The sequence below is a fragment of the Nomascus leucogenys genome, chromosome 15 (assembly GCF_006542625.1).
Source record: "Nomascus leucogenys isolate Asia chromosome 15, Asia_NLE_v1, whole genome shotgun sequence".
NCBI classification, from domain to species: Eukaryota; Metazoa; Chordata; class Mammalia; order Primates; family Hylobatidae; genus Nomascus; species Nomascus leucogenys.
This window is the reverse complement of record NC_044395.1, coordinates 544634-561564: the sequence shown is the minus strand read 5'-3', so window position 1 is coordinate 561564 and position 16931 is coordinate 544634. Positions and strand designations below refer to the sequence as shown.

Genomic DNA, 16931 nt, shown 5'->3' with positions numbered 1-16931 from the left:
CCACCCAGTCGAGCCAGATGGCCTTCCTGCTGATCTGTGAGCAGGCTGAGCAACACTTGTTCCACCTGGTGGAGAGTTCTTTCTTCTTGGACCCAGGGAGCTGCGTGTCAGGGTGTTGCTGCTTTGCTCAAGTGTCACCTTATCAGGGAGGCCTTTCTGGCCACCCTACAGAGCACTGACCCTTCTCCACTGCTACCTCTGTCTCCCCGACTCAGCCTCATCCTTCATACAACGGATTGCATCTGAAATAACATGCATTCGTTATTGCCTGTCTCCTCACCAGTGGGGTCAGTTCTTTGAAAACGAGAGCCTTGTTTTCTCACTGCTGTGTGTCGGCTCCTAGAATAATGCCTGTTCATAACAGGCACCTGATAAATACTTGTTGGGCAGCTAAATTAATAAATGAGAACAAAATAAGGCAGGGCTGAAGAGGATTAGGACTGTTAAAAACTGTATTTGACTTTTAATTTTGAAAGCAAATTAAATACAGTTAAATTAAAACAGACCAGATGCAGCTGCCTGGGTGCCACCCTCACCCCAGCCTCTGTTCTTGGAACTCCTAGCCCCTGGCCTCACTCCTGTGTGGTGGGGCTTGCCAGTGAGGGGGCAGGGAACAGACTGGGTTTGGAAAACAATAGTCATCACGGACCCATTTCTGATTTATAACAAACTCATTCCCAACAAAGATGAAGGCTGCAGTCCACCAGGGTTATAATTATAAATAAATATACATGCAGCTAAAAGAGGATATTAGGTGAAAACAACTGACCTAGCATCTGCCAAAAGAAGTCCCCATTTTGTTGTTCATTATCAATGTCCTGAAAATGAACCCTGGGTTTTTGGCTAAGAGGCCTCGGACCAGCCAAGCTGACCTTGGCACTCCGCTGGCTTCTGTGAGTGAGACAGTGGAGTGCCCACCTCCTCCCTTCTCTCTCATGCCACCCCACTTGCTTCAAGCTTGGTTTCTAAAGTGACATCCAGGGTGTAAGAGGCTGGGGAAAACGTCCTGCAAGGTGGCTGAGGGATCTGATTCCATCAGATGGTCTCATGAATACTGCAGGAGATTAAATCCGTCTCAGAATAGGCAACCAATGCTATATTCTGAAGGTTAGGTCTCTGGACTGAGTTCCACCCACCCACCCACGCGGGAGTGGGTTCTGAATGGCCCTCAGACCTGTCCTGGTGAGTCTTAATGGGGTGGGAGGCTGTTAGTTAAAAAATAAACACCTCTTCAGTAGGCTGGGGCCCTTTCCTTTTCCTCCAGTTGGGGGAAAATTGTGCTTCCAACTTGCAGGAGAATGAGCCAGATCACCACTAGAGAGCCCGGCCGGGCCGGGGGGAGTCACAGCCCTTTCTAGTGGGCCAGGGAGGCCTGGGGAGGGCAGTAGTTTGAGGCACACTGTTCTTTCTCCAGGGTGGAAAGTGCACAGCTGGACATGAGGTGGGCTAGCTTTGCATGCTCCTGACTTAGGGAGAAGTAACATTTTCTTTCCCTTTTTTGTGTTTAGAATAATTTCCAAAGCAGTGTGCTCAGGCCTCCCTCCTGCTCAGTGTCCCACCAGCCCCTGCCCCCTTTTCCCCAGCCCCTCTGCTATTCCGGAACCCCTCCTCCTCAGACCAGGGGCAGGGGGAAGTTAGGGAATGGCCTTGACCTCCCTCCTCTCTCCAGGCTGCTGGAGGTCCCACCTTGCCCACCACCCACCGCCTTGCCCACTGCCCACTACGGACTCACTCCACCCTGAGGTCTGTGGCTCTGAAGAGCTGCAAGAAAAGGCGCCTTCCCTCCCCAGTCCAGTCTAGGAGAGGGGCCTAGCAGCCGAGGGGGGCGGTGGGAGGCAGTGTGTGGACAGTGGGGCCGTGGGGTTCTTAGTCCGGGTCAGGCAGTGACCTGTGCTGGCTCTAGAGCCCACCCCTTTGCCAGTGCTGGAGGAGAAGGGGTAAAGGAAGAGGGGCCGGAGGAGGGGACTCTGCTCCCGCCACAGCCTGAGGTACAGGGGGTGCCTATTAGGCCCAGGCTTCCCCCATGCAGGGCTGGGTGCCTGTTGGGATCAAAGACAGCCTTATGCTCTGTAAACATGAACCAGGAGAGCCACAGAGGTATGTCTGACTTGGGGGCAGCTCTCGGGAAGAGCAGGGGCCCAGGAGAGGAGCAGAGCGCTCGTGATGCCCGTGGGCTGCTCTCTGGTCTTCAGAATTTCCTGGCTGGGTGTCCTGTGTGGTCGTGCTGAGCCCAGGGACAGGGAGCCAGGAAGAGCCACATGCTCCACTTGACTGCGGGGTCTTCTCATCTCCCTCCCACCCCACATCACTGCAGGGCCGGTGTGGGCGCCCACTGCACCTGCTCCTGCAGCCCCGTCAGTGCGGGGAGCTCTGGGGAGGCGCGCTGGAGCACCGGCTTGGCTGGTGCTGGACACCCCACCCTGGCCATCAGGTCTCTCGGGCCCTGGTCACGCTGGATGGAGAGAACAACAGGTCTGGGATTTCTGTGCTTAAATTCTCTGTCCTTTGTTCTGGCATCAGGCTGGGCTCTCTCAGAAGCCCCCAGAATAGAAAGGAGGGTGATGGTGATTCCTTAGGAGTCGGCCTTGGAGGGACCGTCAGCCGTGGGGAGAGGATGGAAGGCCAAGAACAGGGTCTGAGGAGGAGGCTCCTGTGAGGGGAGAGGAGGAATGAGTGAGGTGTTGGCTGAGTGTGGGGCCGGGGATGGAACGGCCAGGCAGGGCCACCAGGACCTCTGCAAAGCCCAGGCCCCCAGGTCCTGTGGGGGCCTTTCTAAGGGGCAGGTGGGGAAGGTGCTTCCAGTGAGGGCAGTGAGGGCAGGAGGCAGAAGTGAGGCTCCGTACAGATGCATTCTAAGTGGCGCTGGCCAAGGTGATTGAGTGACGCCCTGTGGTCCCCTGCGGGCAGGCGGATGCAAACACGATACAGAAGCTGTTGCTTAGCTCCAGGGCAAGGGGACAAGTGTCTGTCTCCGGCCTCAACCTCTGTTTGGCATAACCTAGAGTAGGGAGTCAGGAGTACCAGCTGCTTTTAAGAGACAGGATAAGGTCACAGAAAAGCCCCTGAAAATGCCTGGCTTTGCCAACCACTCAGCACAATTCACTCGTGCCAGTGTGTCACCTTGGAACATTCATTTAGCTTCTCTCAACATCATTTCTTTGCCTCTGAAGTGTAGGTGGATCCTGTGGCCTACTTCCAGAGAGGGCTTTAAAGACTTGAATAAAAACAGCCACACTGATGAGATTTAAGTGCCATGAACTGTTCTAGGTGCCCTCAGCAACCTACTTCACAGATGAAGAAACTGAGACCCAGGAAAGTCAAGTCAGGTCAAACAGTGAAGAGCAGGGGTCCTGGGAGCTGAGGTGGGCTCTGGGTCTGTGCTGTCACTCTGTGCCACCTCTCACTGTGACAGCCGTGGGCTCATTGCTGTGGAGCAGCGAGTCTGTGAGTCCTCGCCACGGCCACGTGGTGAAGGAATCCACAGAGGAAGAGGCAGACTTGGGGGGACAGACCCTGGCCAGTGAGAGTCTGAATGGCAGTGCCTTGTGGGGTGCAGGCGTCACTGCCAGCAGAACAATCAGCAAGGTGTTTGGAAGGTGACGCCTTCTGAAGAGTCCGGTGGCAGAAGGACCCAGCTGTGTGGGTGAAAGTTAATGCCTGGGGACTTTCAGGTGGCCCAGTGGGAAGGGGACTGTGGTGACACCCTCCACTCCTGCCCACATCTGCCCTGTCCTCCACAGTGAAAGCCCAAGAGGAAAAGCATGAGACAGTTGATTCGGTCCAACCTGGTGCCGCCCTGCCCAGTGTGTGGTCCACCCTCGTCATGCCCATACCTGCATCCTGAGGCTCAGATCTCCACCGAGGGGTCAGTGAAGCCCTTCTTGCCCTCATTCACCAGCACTGGCTTCTCTGTCCGTGTGTGCCACACCAGGATCTGTGTGCCCAGAGATGCAAAACATGATGGGCCAGGCCCCTGACCTCTGCTGCCTCCCTGCTCCCTCCCGCACTGTGTAAACATTTCTCCTGGCCCTCCTTTTCCTTCGAGAGTTTTTCAATTGTTCCATCAAGATTTTCTCAATTGTTTTTTATTTTTTGTGGCTCTAGACTACCCCCTCATTTTTGCTGTTTGTACATGGGATGCCTTCAGAATACCTGCTGGAAATGGGAAGTCTAGAACTACAGAAAAGAGAAGCCCCAAGACTTCCCAAGTGTGTGTGTGTGCGCGCGCGTGTGTGTGCATATGTATGCATGTTCATGTGCATATGTGTGTGCATGTGTGTGCACCTGCATGTGTGTGTGCACATGTGTGCATGCGTAGGCATGTGTGTGTGCATGAGTGCTCAGCAGAGAGGTCCTGGAGCACAGCTGTTCTGTGGGAGGTTATAACTCCTCGGTGGCCACTGCTCTCCCTTTCCCTGCCTGTCTGCAGTGTCGCTGCCTTGCAGGTGACAAACTGCCCCTTCCTGGGAGGGGGTTTCAGAAAGCCCAGGCTATTTCGAGGCCTCTGTTTCCTTCTCCCGGTCTGTAGGGAGGGTCTGGATGTACTTGCGACATTGTATCACAGCTGTCAGTTCTGCGGAGGGTCTCACCTTGGTGCAGTTGGCTGCCTTGGGCTCCAGGTCGTTGAGGGTGACAAGTTCTCGAAGGAGGCTGCTTTCCTGGTAGCCTCCCTTCACACCTCGCAGCTTGAAGTAGGCCTGGCTTCGCTGCAGAATGAGCCGCAGGTTGACGGCAAATCCAGCCATGTCTATTGCAAATGGCCGGTGGGGGTCAAACACCGTCTTCCAGCCGACCACCTTCCCTGCCCCGTTCACCCGTGGGGCCTCGTACCGCAGGCCACCCACGAAGGCGACGGGCCACACGGACACCCTCCTGGTGCTGCGCATCTACAAGTGGGGGGTCCAGAGTCAGGGCGCCGGCACTGCAGATGAGGACGGACGCGCGTGCCCATGGGAGGCACACCCTTCAGCGACCTCTATGCCCCTGGCCAGCCGAGGCCACCCGGGGGGTCCAGTACAGCCCCGCCCCCAGGGCCCATCCCATGGGTCGGGCACCTGAGAAGAACCTGCCCTGGACTGCCGGCGAGACCTGACCTCTCAGACAGCCTGGTCTTCACCTTTTCAACATGCCCTGCTGCTGTTTTCTCCCTTGTGTAAAACCTTTCAGTCTCCCCACTTTAGACTGTGAAATGACTCCGCTTCTCCCCCAGACTAACACAGCCCATATCCTCAGGCAAGCTCAAACTATTCCACCTAAGAGGTTCCTGGTAGTCACGTGGAATGACCTACCCGCAGGCCCATTCAGAGGACACCTCTAGGGCCAGGAATATGGTTGGGGCTCCAGAGCCAGCTGCCTTCCCCCTAACTTGTGGGGGATGCTTCGGCCCACAGTTCCATCCCTTTCCCTGGCTCTCTGCTGCCTGCCCCGCTCCCAGCCCGGCACCTCTTCCCTGTTTCCCCCCGCGCGTGCCTCCACACCCACGACCCCCTCCTCGGGAAGCCCCTCCACTCCCCGCAGCCGGAGGTCCCACTGCTCACTGTGGGCCTCCCTCACCTCCTCCCTCACCTCCTCCCCCCCCCCTCCCCCCTCCCCTCCCCGCTGCTCACTGTGGGCCTCCCTCACCCCTCCCCTCCCCTCACCTCCTCCCTCACCTCCTCCTCCCCGCTGCTCACTGTGGGCCTCCCTCACCTCCTCCTCCCCGCTGCTCACTGTGGCCTCCCTCACCTCCCCCCCCCCCCCCCCCCCCCCCCCCCCTCCCCCTCACCTCCTCCCTCCCCGCTGCTCACTGTGGGCCTCCCTCACCTCCTCCCTCACCTCCTGCCTCCCCGCTGCTCACTGTGGGCCTCCCTCACCTCCTCCCTCACCTCCTGCCTCCCCGCTGCTCACTGTGGGCCTCCCTCACCTCCTCCCTCACCTCCTCCTCCCCGCTGCTCACTGTGGGCCTCCCTCACCTCCTCCCTCACCTCCTCCCTCCCCGCTGCTCACTGTGGGCCTCCCTCACCTCCTCCCTCACCTCCTGCCACCCCGCTGCTCACTGTGGGCCTCCCTCACCTCCTCGAAGAGCTCCAGGCTGTAGGTGTTGTCGTCGTCCGCGAAGTAGACCACGCCAGGCTGGCTGGAGTTGCGCGGGAAGGTCTCTCGCAGCCAGCGCAGGGCCAGGTTGCGCTGCATGGTGCCCCGCGGGATGCGTGGGTCGCGGGCGTCTCCGCGCAGCTTGTAGTTGCGGGGCGTCTCCACGTGCAGGTGCGTGTAGTTGAGGCCGGTGTCGCGCAGCAGGCGCGCGGTCAGCGGCGTCCGGCGTGGCGCATCCTCCACCACCAGCCAGTGGAGGTTGGGCACGTGCAGCAGCGTGTTGGCCATGCGCGTCAGCTCGGCCTTCTGCACCGGGCGGCTGTAGGTGGGCGTCACCACGTGGATGGTGGGCAGCGTGTCGGACCATGGCGGGGGCCGCGTGTACACGTACTCGGTGCGCACCACCTCCACGATGTCGCGGTCGGACATGCAGTACTCCCTGGGGTCGGCGCCGGGCGCCGTTTCGCGCCGGGGGTCACTGCCCTCATCTGCGGAGTTGGGAGACAGGCGATGCGGGAGGACAGCGCTGGCGATGGCCCTAGATTCAGAGCAGGGCGCCACCCGCCCTGCCGGGGCCCCCTTCTCCTCCTCCCCCGCAGGGGCTGCTCAGACCCCTGCCTTGCCTGACCTGTTCGCTCCAAGCTTGACATCTGCAGCCCTGGAATCCTCTCTGTGAGGGTCCCAGTTCTGATGACACAGAGATAACCTCTCCCCCAGCTTTGCAGCCCTCTAGCTATTTGAGTGCGGTTGCCCACATTCCAGGATGGCATCCTCAGTTCCTGAATGTGCTGATTTTCCTAGGAAGAGGCGTCCTCCCCTCCCGGGCCCTGCTCATCTGCAGGGAGCCGGCCACACTGCTCTGCGCAGGGCTGGGCTAGAAGAGCCGGGCTGGCAGAGCACGTGGCACTGCCCCCCTGTGGTGTGGAGGCCACAAAGCCCCAGGGCCGCACCACTGCTGCAGCGCAGAGCGCAGAGCACACTGTGAGCCTGCAGGCGCCTGAGGCAGCTCCCCGGAGTTCCCAAGCCCTCCAGTCAAGCGGGGCCTCTTCCCTCCTGGCCTTATGTAAGGCATTCTCTGAATCTTGGTGCAGAACTTCCTACTTAACCGCATTTTATTCTTGTGGGTTTTGCCCATAGTTGCCAAGATCTATGTAGATCCGGCAGTCCTAGCGAGAGGAGAAATCAGGACCACTGGGATTCTTGTTTTCCGCGCGTCCCTTCTCTCCAAAGTCTGTCCTTCCATCGGAAGGGCTCGCGCACCAATGCCGGTGTGGCCCTCACTGTCCTAGCTCACTGGCGGGTGGTAACGGTAAGAAACCCTGATGCCTGGGCTGAGGCCCTGCTCAGTTCTGCCATTACAAACCCTAACCCTCGAGCGAGCTGCTTAGCTTCTGGTGCCTCAGTTTCAGAAACTGTAAAATGGAGCTAATAATAGCATCGAACTTATCGAGTTATTATGTGGATTAATGAGTCGATACATGCCAAGGGCTGAGAGCACCGCCAGGCAGTTTCCTCTCTTGCGGAAGGGCAGTGGCCAACTCTGCTTCCTTCTGGCTTCAGGCAATCGGTGGGGACAGAACGAGCAAGTCACACCAAAGGGGAGGACCCTGTGCATCAGCTCTTCTGCTGTCTCCCTCCAGCCACCACTGTCATCGGCAGCATGTGGGGTGTGTGGGATGCTAGCGTGGAGCCCATTTGAACAGACCCAGGAGACCTGCTCTTGGTTCTTCGGGAGTTCTCATGGGCAAATGGCACAAGGCACACAACAATTGCTGAAGGTCAAGGGAGGCGACCAGCACAGATGCCGCCGCTCAAAGGGGACTGCTTAGAGGAGTTTGGGGTCAAACTGTGAGAAGAGCAAGGTGGAAGAAAGCGGGATGGGTGTCTAGGGTTCTGACCTGAATAGAAGGCCTAATTTATCCTATGGGCAGTAAAGTTTTGGAAACCGAGGCCTTGAGAAGAGGTTTAGAGCCATTTTGTCCACCTCTCTGCCACCCAAATCATCCCAAGCCCGCAGAGGACCTGTGCCCTGGGAAAGTCCCCATACATTAGGGCACGGCTACTGCCTGTGCTCTTGGGCTCTGCCCTTCTAGTTGGCTTCAGGGCATCTGCAATTTTGGGTCCTAAAGGCCTCCCGGTGACCCTAACTTCACTCAGCTGCAGCTTTCATTCGCTTGCTCTTGGCATGCTCTGGGGAGACAGAATGCCAAGTCCCCAGCCTCAGGCAGCACCATCAGTGCTTAGCAAACAGCCTGACGTCTCCAGCGCTGGAGCTCTGCCAAGAACGCAATCGACACGATATCATGTCGCTTTATATATAGTAGTTTTAACCCCCCTGGAGTGATGCATTTGCAAGATAACAATGATTCTAAACTGACAAGCACTGAGAAGAGGCGCTAGAGTCAGGAGGAGAGGATGATGTCAGGAAGAGAGGCGCCAAGTGCCAGCCATGGGCAGTGGGCTGCCGCAATCTTGAGCTTGGCTCTTCCTCATGGAAGCTTCAGGAACAGCTCGGGGTTTGCAGGACTTGGTATTTGACTGTGAGGAGCAGCATGACTTCAGGCTGTGATTTTTGGACACTGCCTGCATCTTGGGGTACAGGCACTCACCACCTGTCTCTGCATGGGCTTGGTGCCTTCTTGTTTATCACACTGACAGGTAATATCATGCACACTGCAAACGGAGAACAGCTGCCTGACCCCAGGTGTTGAGTCTGTGCATGTAAGTCGGGGAGGGGGCAGAAGAGAGCACGACACAAAGTGCTGAAGAGCTGGGGCAGCCAGCTGTGGGGTGTGTGGCAGGTTTGGGCGTAGAGAGCTCAGTGTGAGAGGGAAAGGCAACCCAGGACCCAGAGCCAGGGGAAGGGAGTTCTACCCTTAGTTCTTCCACTAGTTCTTCATGGGACTTTTCCTCTCTCCAGCCCTATTTCCACCAGGTACAGGAAAAGAAGAGAGGCAAACAATATACTCTCTGGGAAAGGGTTTAAAGCACACTGCAGGCCAGAAATCCTATTCCTCCCCCACCATCCACTTCAGAATGCTCACTTTCCTTGCATGTCATGAAATGGCATGTGAAGTTGTGCATGCGTGTCTTTCTGTGTATGTGTGTGTATTAATGATGTTTGCTTTTTAAGTTTTTCTGTATTTTAAGATGCGTTGACTTCTTGGGGGCCTTGCAGATATGGGGAGGGACTGCCCCTCCCAGGACTAGCTAATTCCTAGTGACAACATACACCTTGCCTGCAAACACTTTTCATATGCAAACTACCTGATCCAGAGCTCACACCCACCACCACCTTTATGGAGCTCTCCCACCCAAGCCAATCTTCCGCTGCCCTAAACCACCCCAGGGCGATACCAGACAATTAGAAACCACGCCCATATCCTAAACCCACTGACATTCTTCAGACTATGCAATTCTGGGCCAGCTCAGCTGCTGACAGTGTGTCGCCCTTCCCTTCCTATGAAAACCACTTTCCTTCCTACCAAAACCACACTGAAGACTCCCAGTCCCTCCACTTCCCACCTCCCACTCCCTTTACTTCCCACCTCCGACCTCAGCACTTTCCCAGCGGGCATGGTGTGCCCCCTCCTCTTGGGTGCTGAGAGTAACAAGCTCTTCTTTCAAAGCAGTTGTCTTGGTGTCTGCCAACCTACCATCCTGGACCTCTTAAAACTGTGTGGGTAGCTTCCATTAGCTTCCCATCCCCAAAGGGGTGCAAGACTCACGAAGGGGCCTAGATGATCCCGTGGTTCCTCCTAGCTGCTTAGTGAGTGCAAGCAAGAACCTTGCGTGTCAGTTGTGGTCACTGTCACTACCAAGGCCCAGCTGGGCAGGCAGGGCATGCGCGCGTGCTCACCCTTATGCACGGCGAGCAGGGGTGCGAGGGTGCTCTGGTGCCAGACGGTGATGAGCAGAGTCCAGGGCAGCACGATGAGGACGATCGCTAGGATGTCCCGTCTCTTCGGCATCTCCAAGGCTGGCTGCACCCACGGCTCCTCATTACCTGAGTGGCGGTAAGTTCAGGAGAGGGGCGGCCACGGGCGGCGGCAGCACAGGGGAGAAAAGAACAGGCATGGGCCGGGCCGGCCAGGTATGGAGAGGACAGAGCAGCTGAATGTTGGCTAGCAGGTCTTACCAGCACTCACAACCCACCCATTGCGGAAGCAGGTTTGGAGAGTCCGGCCCAACTGGAGTCTGAGAAGGGGTCGCTGTCCAGGGGCGGGGGTCAGGAACCCTGGGGGTGGACACCTGCAAGAGAAGCAGAAGCGGATAGCCAGAGACCCAGGTATAGGAATGGATGCCAGCAAGGCCAGGCCCTGCTCTGGGACACACAGCATCAGGGGTTCCACAATGGAGCCTCAACCGTCCATCACCTGAGGACCTCTTTTGTCTGCCTGTTTGAGTGGAATGGGCTCTGTCCTTCCCACAGGCACAGGGCCATGGCGCTGCTCCATTTATGAAAGTCAGTAGGGTGCAGGGGTCAGAAGCACAGACTGCAGAGACACTGTGCCACCCACAGGCTGTAAGACCTTTGCAAGTCATTTCAGTTCTCCATGCCACAGTTTTCCCATCTATAAAATGGGGTACTGTGGATCCCTACCTCATAAGGTCATTCTCAGAATTAAACAGGGTAACTCCCGTGCAGCCCTAAAATGCCAGCTACTTATCAAAGCCTGGATAAAGGGGCGAGAGGTTTTTTTTCTTTCCCTCTCTCTTTTTTTTTTTTTTTTTTTTACCATATATGTACTATAAATTATTATATTAAAAATAATTTCAACATTTTAGATTTGGGGGCACATGTGCAAGTTTGTTATAGGGGCGTATTGCATGTGATGCTGAGATTTGGAGTATGATGAATCCCGTTGCCCTGGTACGAGCATAGTAGCCAACACGTCGTTTTTCAGCCGTTCTTCATTTTAGAGTCCCCAGTGTCTATTCTTCTCATGTTTACAGTCATGAGTACCCAGTGTTTGGCTCTCACTCATAAGTGAGAACGCACCATATCTGGTTTTCTGTTCCTGTGTTAATTTGCTCAGGATAACGGTCTCCAGCTGCATCCATGCTGCATAAAGGCCATGATTTTGTCCTTTTTTATGGCTGTGTAGTATTCCTTGCTGTAGATGTACCATGTTTTCTTTATCCAATCCACCACTGAGGGGCACCTAGACTGATTCCATGTCTTGGCTATTGGGAATAGTGCTGCAATGAACACACAGGTGCAGGTGTTTTTTTGTGTGAAACACTTTATTTTCCTTTGGATACATACCCAGTAATGGGATTGCTGGCTAGGATGGTGGCTCTGTTTTAGGTTCTTTGAGAGATCTCCAAATTGTTTCCATAGTGGCTGAACTAATTTACATTCCCACCAACAGAGTGTTCCCTTTTCTCTGCAGCCTCACCAGCATCTAATATTTTTTGGCTTTTTAGTAATAGCCATTCTGACTGGTGTGAGAGAGTATCTCACTGTGGTTTCAATTTGCATTTTGGTGACAGTCTTTTGAGGACAAAGAAGAGATGTTTCTGGGATGGGCCCTGGGGGGAAGTACGAGAGTGCCTTCCTCTTCTGTGTCAATAGGACGTCCTTGTGGAGCACCACTCTGTGCAGGACAGAGCACCAGGTGCTGGGCTGGGCAGCAGCAAAGAGAAAAGGGGTCCCCACAGGGGCTGCCACATTGAGGGGAGACAGTCCTCCAAAATGACAACAGCAGGGGGCCCAAGTGAGGAGAATGAGCCACTGGGATTCCTCAGTCCTGCAGAGGGTCCACTGGTAGCATCCCTGGGAACTGTTCTCTCACATGGCAAGGACACTGGGTGAAGAGACCTCCTGACCACCTTAGAAACTGTCACATCCTCTTCTCATCCCTTTTCACTTCTGTGCTGAGCACCATGCATGATGCAGCAGGAACCCGTGGGGGTGGTGGGGAGGGCAAGCAGCCTCGGGCAGCCCAGCCGGCCTCGCTGTGCCCACCTGTCCCAGTGCCCAGTGTTGGACAGGGACAGTACCTCCCCTGGGGGCCGTGCTGCCTGCTCCTGCCCCAGCTCACGTGTGCTCACCATTGCAGGCAGAGTCGAGCGCTGTGGCCAAGAAGGGTTTTTAGCCCCTGAGTTTCCAAAATAGTGTGTTTTCTTCTCCTCACCGGGTCCTCTCTCCAAATAGTTCTGATGCCTGTGGAAGACCAGGATTTGTCTTCCATTAAGGAGCACTGTGGTTTCCTGGGACGGCCGGCATCCCCTGCCCACACCCTGCCATCAGAGACCCACTCTATCCAGAGAATCTCCCCCACCCATTACCTGGCGAGTGGAAGACCCACTGGGGTTCAACATCACACGCACGTAGGAGATAGTGGACATTCTAGGCTGTGTGTGTCTGTGGCCGCCCCCAAACTCCTCTTTGCTGGCCCAGTGAGGGACAGAGCCTAGAACCCCACATGGGATGCCTGCTGGGTCCTGTGTTCTGAGATGCAAGTGACCTCATGCCACATCCCCCAGATTTAGCCTGTCCCTCCACACCCAGGCCACTGCTCAGGTTGCACGGGGTTGTGTGTCAAGACACGCTTTGGCAGCTGTGATCTTAGGCCACATCTGATGAAGGATGGGGAGGCTGGGCCTGGCTGGGGCTTCAAAAATGTCCAGCAAGATTTCTTCTGTGTCCTCACAGACTCTTGAAGGAGCTTTCTCAAGTGCTCCTGGTTTTGGTGAAGGTTCTAATACCAGGATGGAGAAAGCCAAGGAGAGAAGATGAGTGTCATGCCAGCTCGTCCCTGTGGCCACTCCCTTTCCTTTGGGGCAGCCTCTCAGCCCTGGCCCACTCTGGCACCTGCTCAGCCTCCCTTGTGCCCGCTTGCACTGTTGTTCATACAAACTTTCCTATAGCATGAGAGATGTCCGAAGATAAGGCTTAGCTCTTCACATGCACCTGCTCCTGCAACGTCACAGCAGCCCTGTGCAGTAGGCATGGCTGTGGTCCCTGTGGGTTCATCGAGGCCAGAGAAGGGGAGTAACTTGCCTGAGGTCAACCATTAGGAAATGGTGGAGCCGGAATTGAGTCCAGGCCATCTGGCTCTATGCTGTCATCGGGGGCATAGGATAAGAGGTCCCAGGCCCCCAAGCCTCTCGAACCTGGGCCAGGTGCAGGGTGGGTAAGGGGCACACACAGGCCAAAAGCTTCCTCTGGCCTGGACCACAGCCATCCTCCTTTGCAACGGCTGCCCCCACTGCAGGGCCCTCGCACCTGCTTGGAGGCTGGAGCAGGAAGGAGGGGCGGGAAGGGAAGAGAGGGGAGGACGGGGCCTGTGGGCAAGGGTGCCGTGGGGTGCTTTCTGCTCCCATCCAGTCTTTTTGGTCAAAACATCTATGAGAGAAAAGGGAGGGGGAAAGAGGGAGAAAAGCTCTAAAAATAAACTCAGCAATAAACCCAGTTGTGCATTAATTACTCTGGAAGCCATTATGGCTTGAAAACCCCATAACTTTAATGGAGGCTATTATAAGCATAGTAGCAAAATCGTGGAGCTAATTACCAGGCGGTTATCAGGCAGAACACAGAGAGCCCCCAGCCTGGAGAAGGCCAGCTGGCCGGCAGGGGGTGGGTCGTGGGACGTGATGCCTGGGCTGGGCAGGGGGCCTGGGGCCAGGCAGCGGGGTGGGCTGCACCTGCCCCCAGCTCTGGGCCCCAGTCTGAGACGGGGCTGCAAGGTTGGCCAGCACTGGTCCCCTCTTGCAGCCTGCTGCTTCTGCCTGGGGCTTGGAGGAGGGCGGTGTTTGTCTGTGGTCACAGGCTGTCTCCGACAAGGATCCCAGAATGGCTTCTAGGCCCTTGGGTCAGGCAGAAGAATCAGCACAAAGGTGCAGGAATGGCTTGGCCACACCCAGGAGAGCCCGGGAGATGGGGGCAAGCGCGGGGAAGAATGGGGTGCTGGAGGAGGAGATGGGTGGAGGCACAAGGGGGACGTCGTGGAGAAGCAGGACGCGGCATGGGCAGTGTGTGTGAGTGTAGGGCCCAGGCCTGCCGCGGTCACAACTCCCATCCTGACACTTGCACCATGTCTGTGACCAACCTCATGTCTCAGGCTTCTCAGCAAGTAGAGACACAAAAGGCTGTGCCCTGCCCTCCCCGGGTGTCCTCAGAGCCTCAGGTGGAAGCAAACGCTGCCCTGTGGGAGAGTGGAGGGTGGTTCCCGAGTGGGGAGCAGAAGCTGGGGCAGCGCATGGGAGTGGGAGGGTGGTGGCCTGGATGTGTCCGGCAGGTGCTCCACGGGGACCTGGGTCATGTTGATTGCCCTCCTTGACCTCATCTTTACAATAGGGAGGTTGAGCTGAAGTTTCAACGATCCTGCCATTTTAGCAACTGGAGGTTACCATAGGGCTCTGCGAAGATGAAGGGGTGTCCTATGTGAGGAAAGTGTAGCTCAGTGGGCACCTAGGGCCAGAGGCAAGGCAAGAGCGCCGACAAAACAGCCTCCCGTGGAACTGAGTCCTGACCTAAGGGCCAATATGCCTATGGAGATCGGCCATGCTGGGGACACCTCTCTGCAGGAATTTGTGGCATTTGGTTTTGTTTTGAGAGACAGGGTCTCACTCTGTCACCCAGGCCGGAGTACAGTGCCATGATCACAGCTCACTGCAGGCTTGAGTTCCGGAGCTCAAGTGATCCTCCTGCCTCAGCCTCCCAAGTAGCTGGGACCACAGGTACGTGCCACCATGTCCAGCTAATTTAAAATTCTTTTTTGTAGAGACAGGGTGTCACTATGCTGTCCAGCTGGTCTCAACCTACTGGGCTCAAGAGATCCTCCTGCTTTGGCTTCCCAAAGTGCTGAGATCACAGGTATGAGCCATGGCACCTCCACAGAGGAATTTATCTATGGGTTTTAGGGTGTTGTGGGCTGTGAATAAGGACTAGGGGGTGTCTGGGACTCAGATGGGAAGGCTCTGATTGGCCCAGGCTGGGACAGAACACATGAGGCTGGAGCATGTGCAAGGTTGGTTCAAGGGTGGCCGATTGCAAATGCATGGAAAGATTTTCTTCTGAGCCTGCAGGTGTTCAAACGAAGGCCTCAGCAATGCCTCAGTCCCTGAGGAGAGGAGCTTATTTAATTTCACTCAACAAATATTAATTGAGCATCTGTAGCAGGCAAAGCACTGTGTTGGATTCTGTGGGCAATCCAGCAGTATGGGTGGGGAAGCTTTGCTCAGTCTGGAGGGGCAGAGACGACACAGCTCGCTCCAGTGCAGGTGACGTGTGAACGCAAAATGTTCCCAAAGGCCTGTATGAGCGTGCGTGGTAGGTTACAAACAAGCTCAGACACTGTCCAAGGTACTCATCTCTGGAGGACGATAAAAGCCTTTTTACCCAGTAAGATTGTGAACAGTAGTTAAGTGGTTAATCGAAAAAGTCCATTAAGGCGAAGAATCTTTCCAAATGATACATACATGCCATACATTTCAATTTAAGTAACTTGCAGAGCCAGTTGTCCGATAGATGCTGTTTCCCCAGGACTGCACAATGCATGCTAATTTTTCCCAAATCCAAATGACCCATGCTTGGCTCTCAGCACTTCCGCTCAGCCAATGCAGGGTCAGGGAGGTGTGTGCTGACCGTCTGACATCGGCCATGTCGCAGCACTCCAGTTTTGATTTCTTTATAGTGATTCAAGAGCTGAAGAGCACTTGGTGAGCAGTCTGAGTGTAGTACCCTTTAGAATATGACTTTTCCCTACCAGTCTTTACCTAATTTGGAGAACTTTTTTCTGGACTCACCTTATGAAATTTTCATAGAAACCACACATTTACTTCAACATGCTATTTCAACAGTTTACATGACATTCTGTGATGACAATAACAAGCGAGACGGTGAGTGCTGTGAACAGGCTGGGAACCAGCGTCACTGACTCTTGAGGGTGTGGGCTCAGTGGTGACAGCAGAGGGAGCCCCGGGCATCACACAGGCACCAGTCAGTGTGCTGTGCGGACCGGATGCAGAACACCAACCTGCTGGTTAAGACAGCTGCTGTTCATATCATCTCTGTCACCCAGGAACCCGAGTGCCCCCAAAGAGAGGGAAGGACAGGCTTTGTCCCACAGATCTGCAGGTGCCCCTAATGGGATCAGCGGATTAGTATTGATTCTGCAGGCGCTGCTCAGGAAATGCCTGATGCCACAGCTAATATGGTCCCAGCCCAGTCAATCCATACTTCATTAACCTAACCCCGGCCCTCCCGCCCCCACCACCAGCCCCTCCCGGGCCCACCACGGCCCTGCTGGGGGGCAGGACACAGGCACTGACCTCACACCATATAGGGGCCACTTTCCCAGGCCCCTGCCACTCCTTTTCCCTGGTCACCAACTGCAGAGGGTTGGGAAGGGGTCCCATGGCAGATTCCACTCTGAATCTTACATTGAAACAGTAAGATTCCCTTTTTCATAAAGCCCAGTCCCTCAATGTTCAGAGTAGCCATGGCATGAAGCAGACACACAGATCTCGTCCCCATTTTGCATGTGAGGACCCCGAAGCTCAGAAAGCCTGTGTGATCAGCCCAAGGTCACTGCGTTAGGTCCCAGCAGAGCTGCTCAAACTCGGGCCTTGGCCTCTGTGTCCAGTGCCACCCGTGCCCACACCACCTCCCCCTGCAGACCCTCCCCTGGCCCACCCTCGTGCCCACCCACTGGGCAACCCTGCTCCAGGGCCAGAGCCCCCTGACCTTTCATTCCCTGCATGGCCTACCTCAGTGGTCAGGCCGAGTGCCCCCCGGAAGGCACTGCTGATCTCCCCCCAACCCTGCTCTCGCCATGCTCATGGAGGAAGAGTGGCAGGCTCGGGCCTTGGGATGTCTGCACTCTGCTTCCCAGCCTGGGTCACTGCGG

General features: G+C 55.9%; 1 protein-coding gene across 3 annotated transcripts in view; it reads right to left on the bottom strand.

The window, feature by feature from the left end:
* Nucleotides 1-434: 434 nt before the first annotated feature.
* The window catches only part of B3GAT1 (beta-1,3-glucuronyltransferase 1), a 33279-nt gene continuing 16782 nt past the window's right edge, over nt 435-16931 (bottom strand). For 2 of the 3 annotated variants that reach the window (XM_030828742.1, XM_030828744.1), the window contains 6 exons: nt 10211-10323; nt 9932-10078; nt 6052-6560; nt 4590-4886; nt 3834-3934; nt 435-2650 (listed from right to left, as the gene is read on the bottom strand). In XM_030828742.1, the coding sequence (XP_030684602.1) occupies nt 3848-3934; nt 4590-4886; nt 6052-6560; nt 9932-10078; nt 10211-10323 (1153 nt within the window). In that variant the 3' untranslated portion in view covers nt 435-2650; nt 3834-3847. The remainder of the gene's footprint in view (nt 2651-3833; nt 3935-4589; nt 4887-6051; nt 6561-9931; nt 10079-10210; nt 10324-16931) is intronic. The other variant, XM_030828743.1, reaches the window with a different exon arrangement.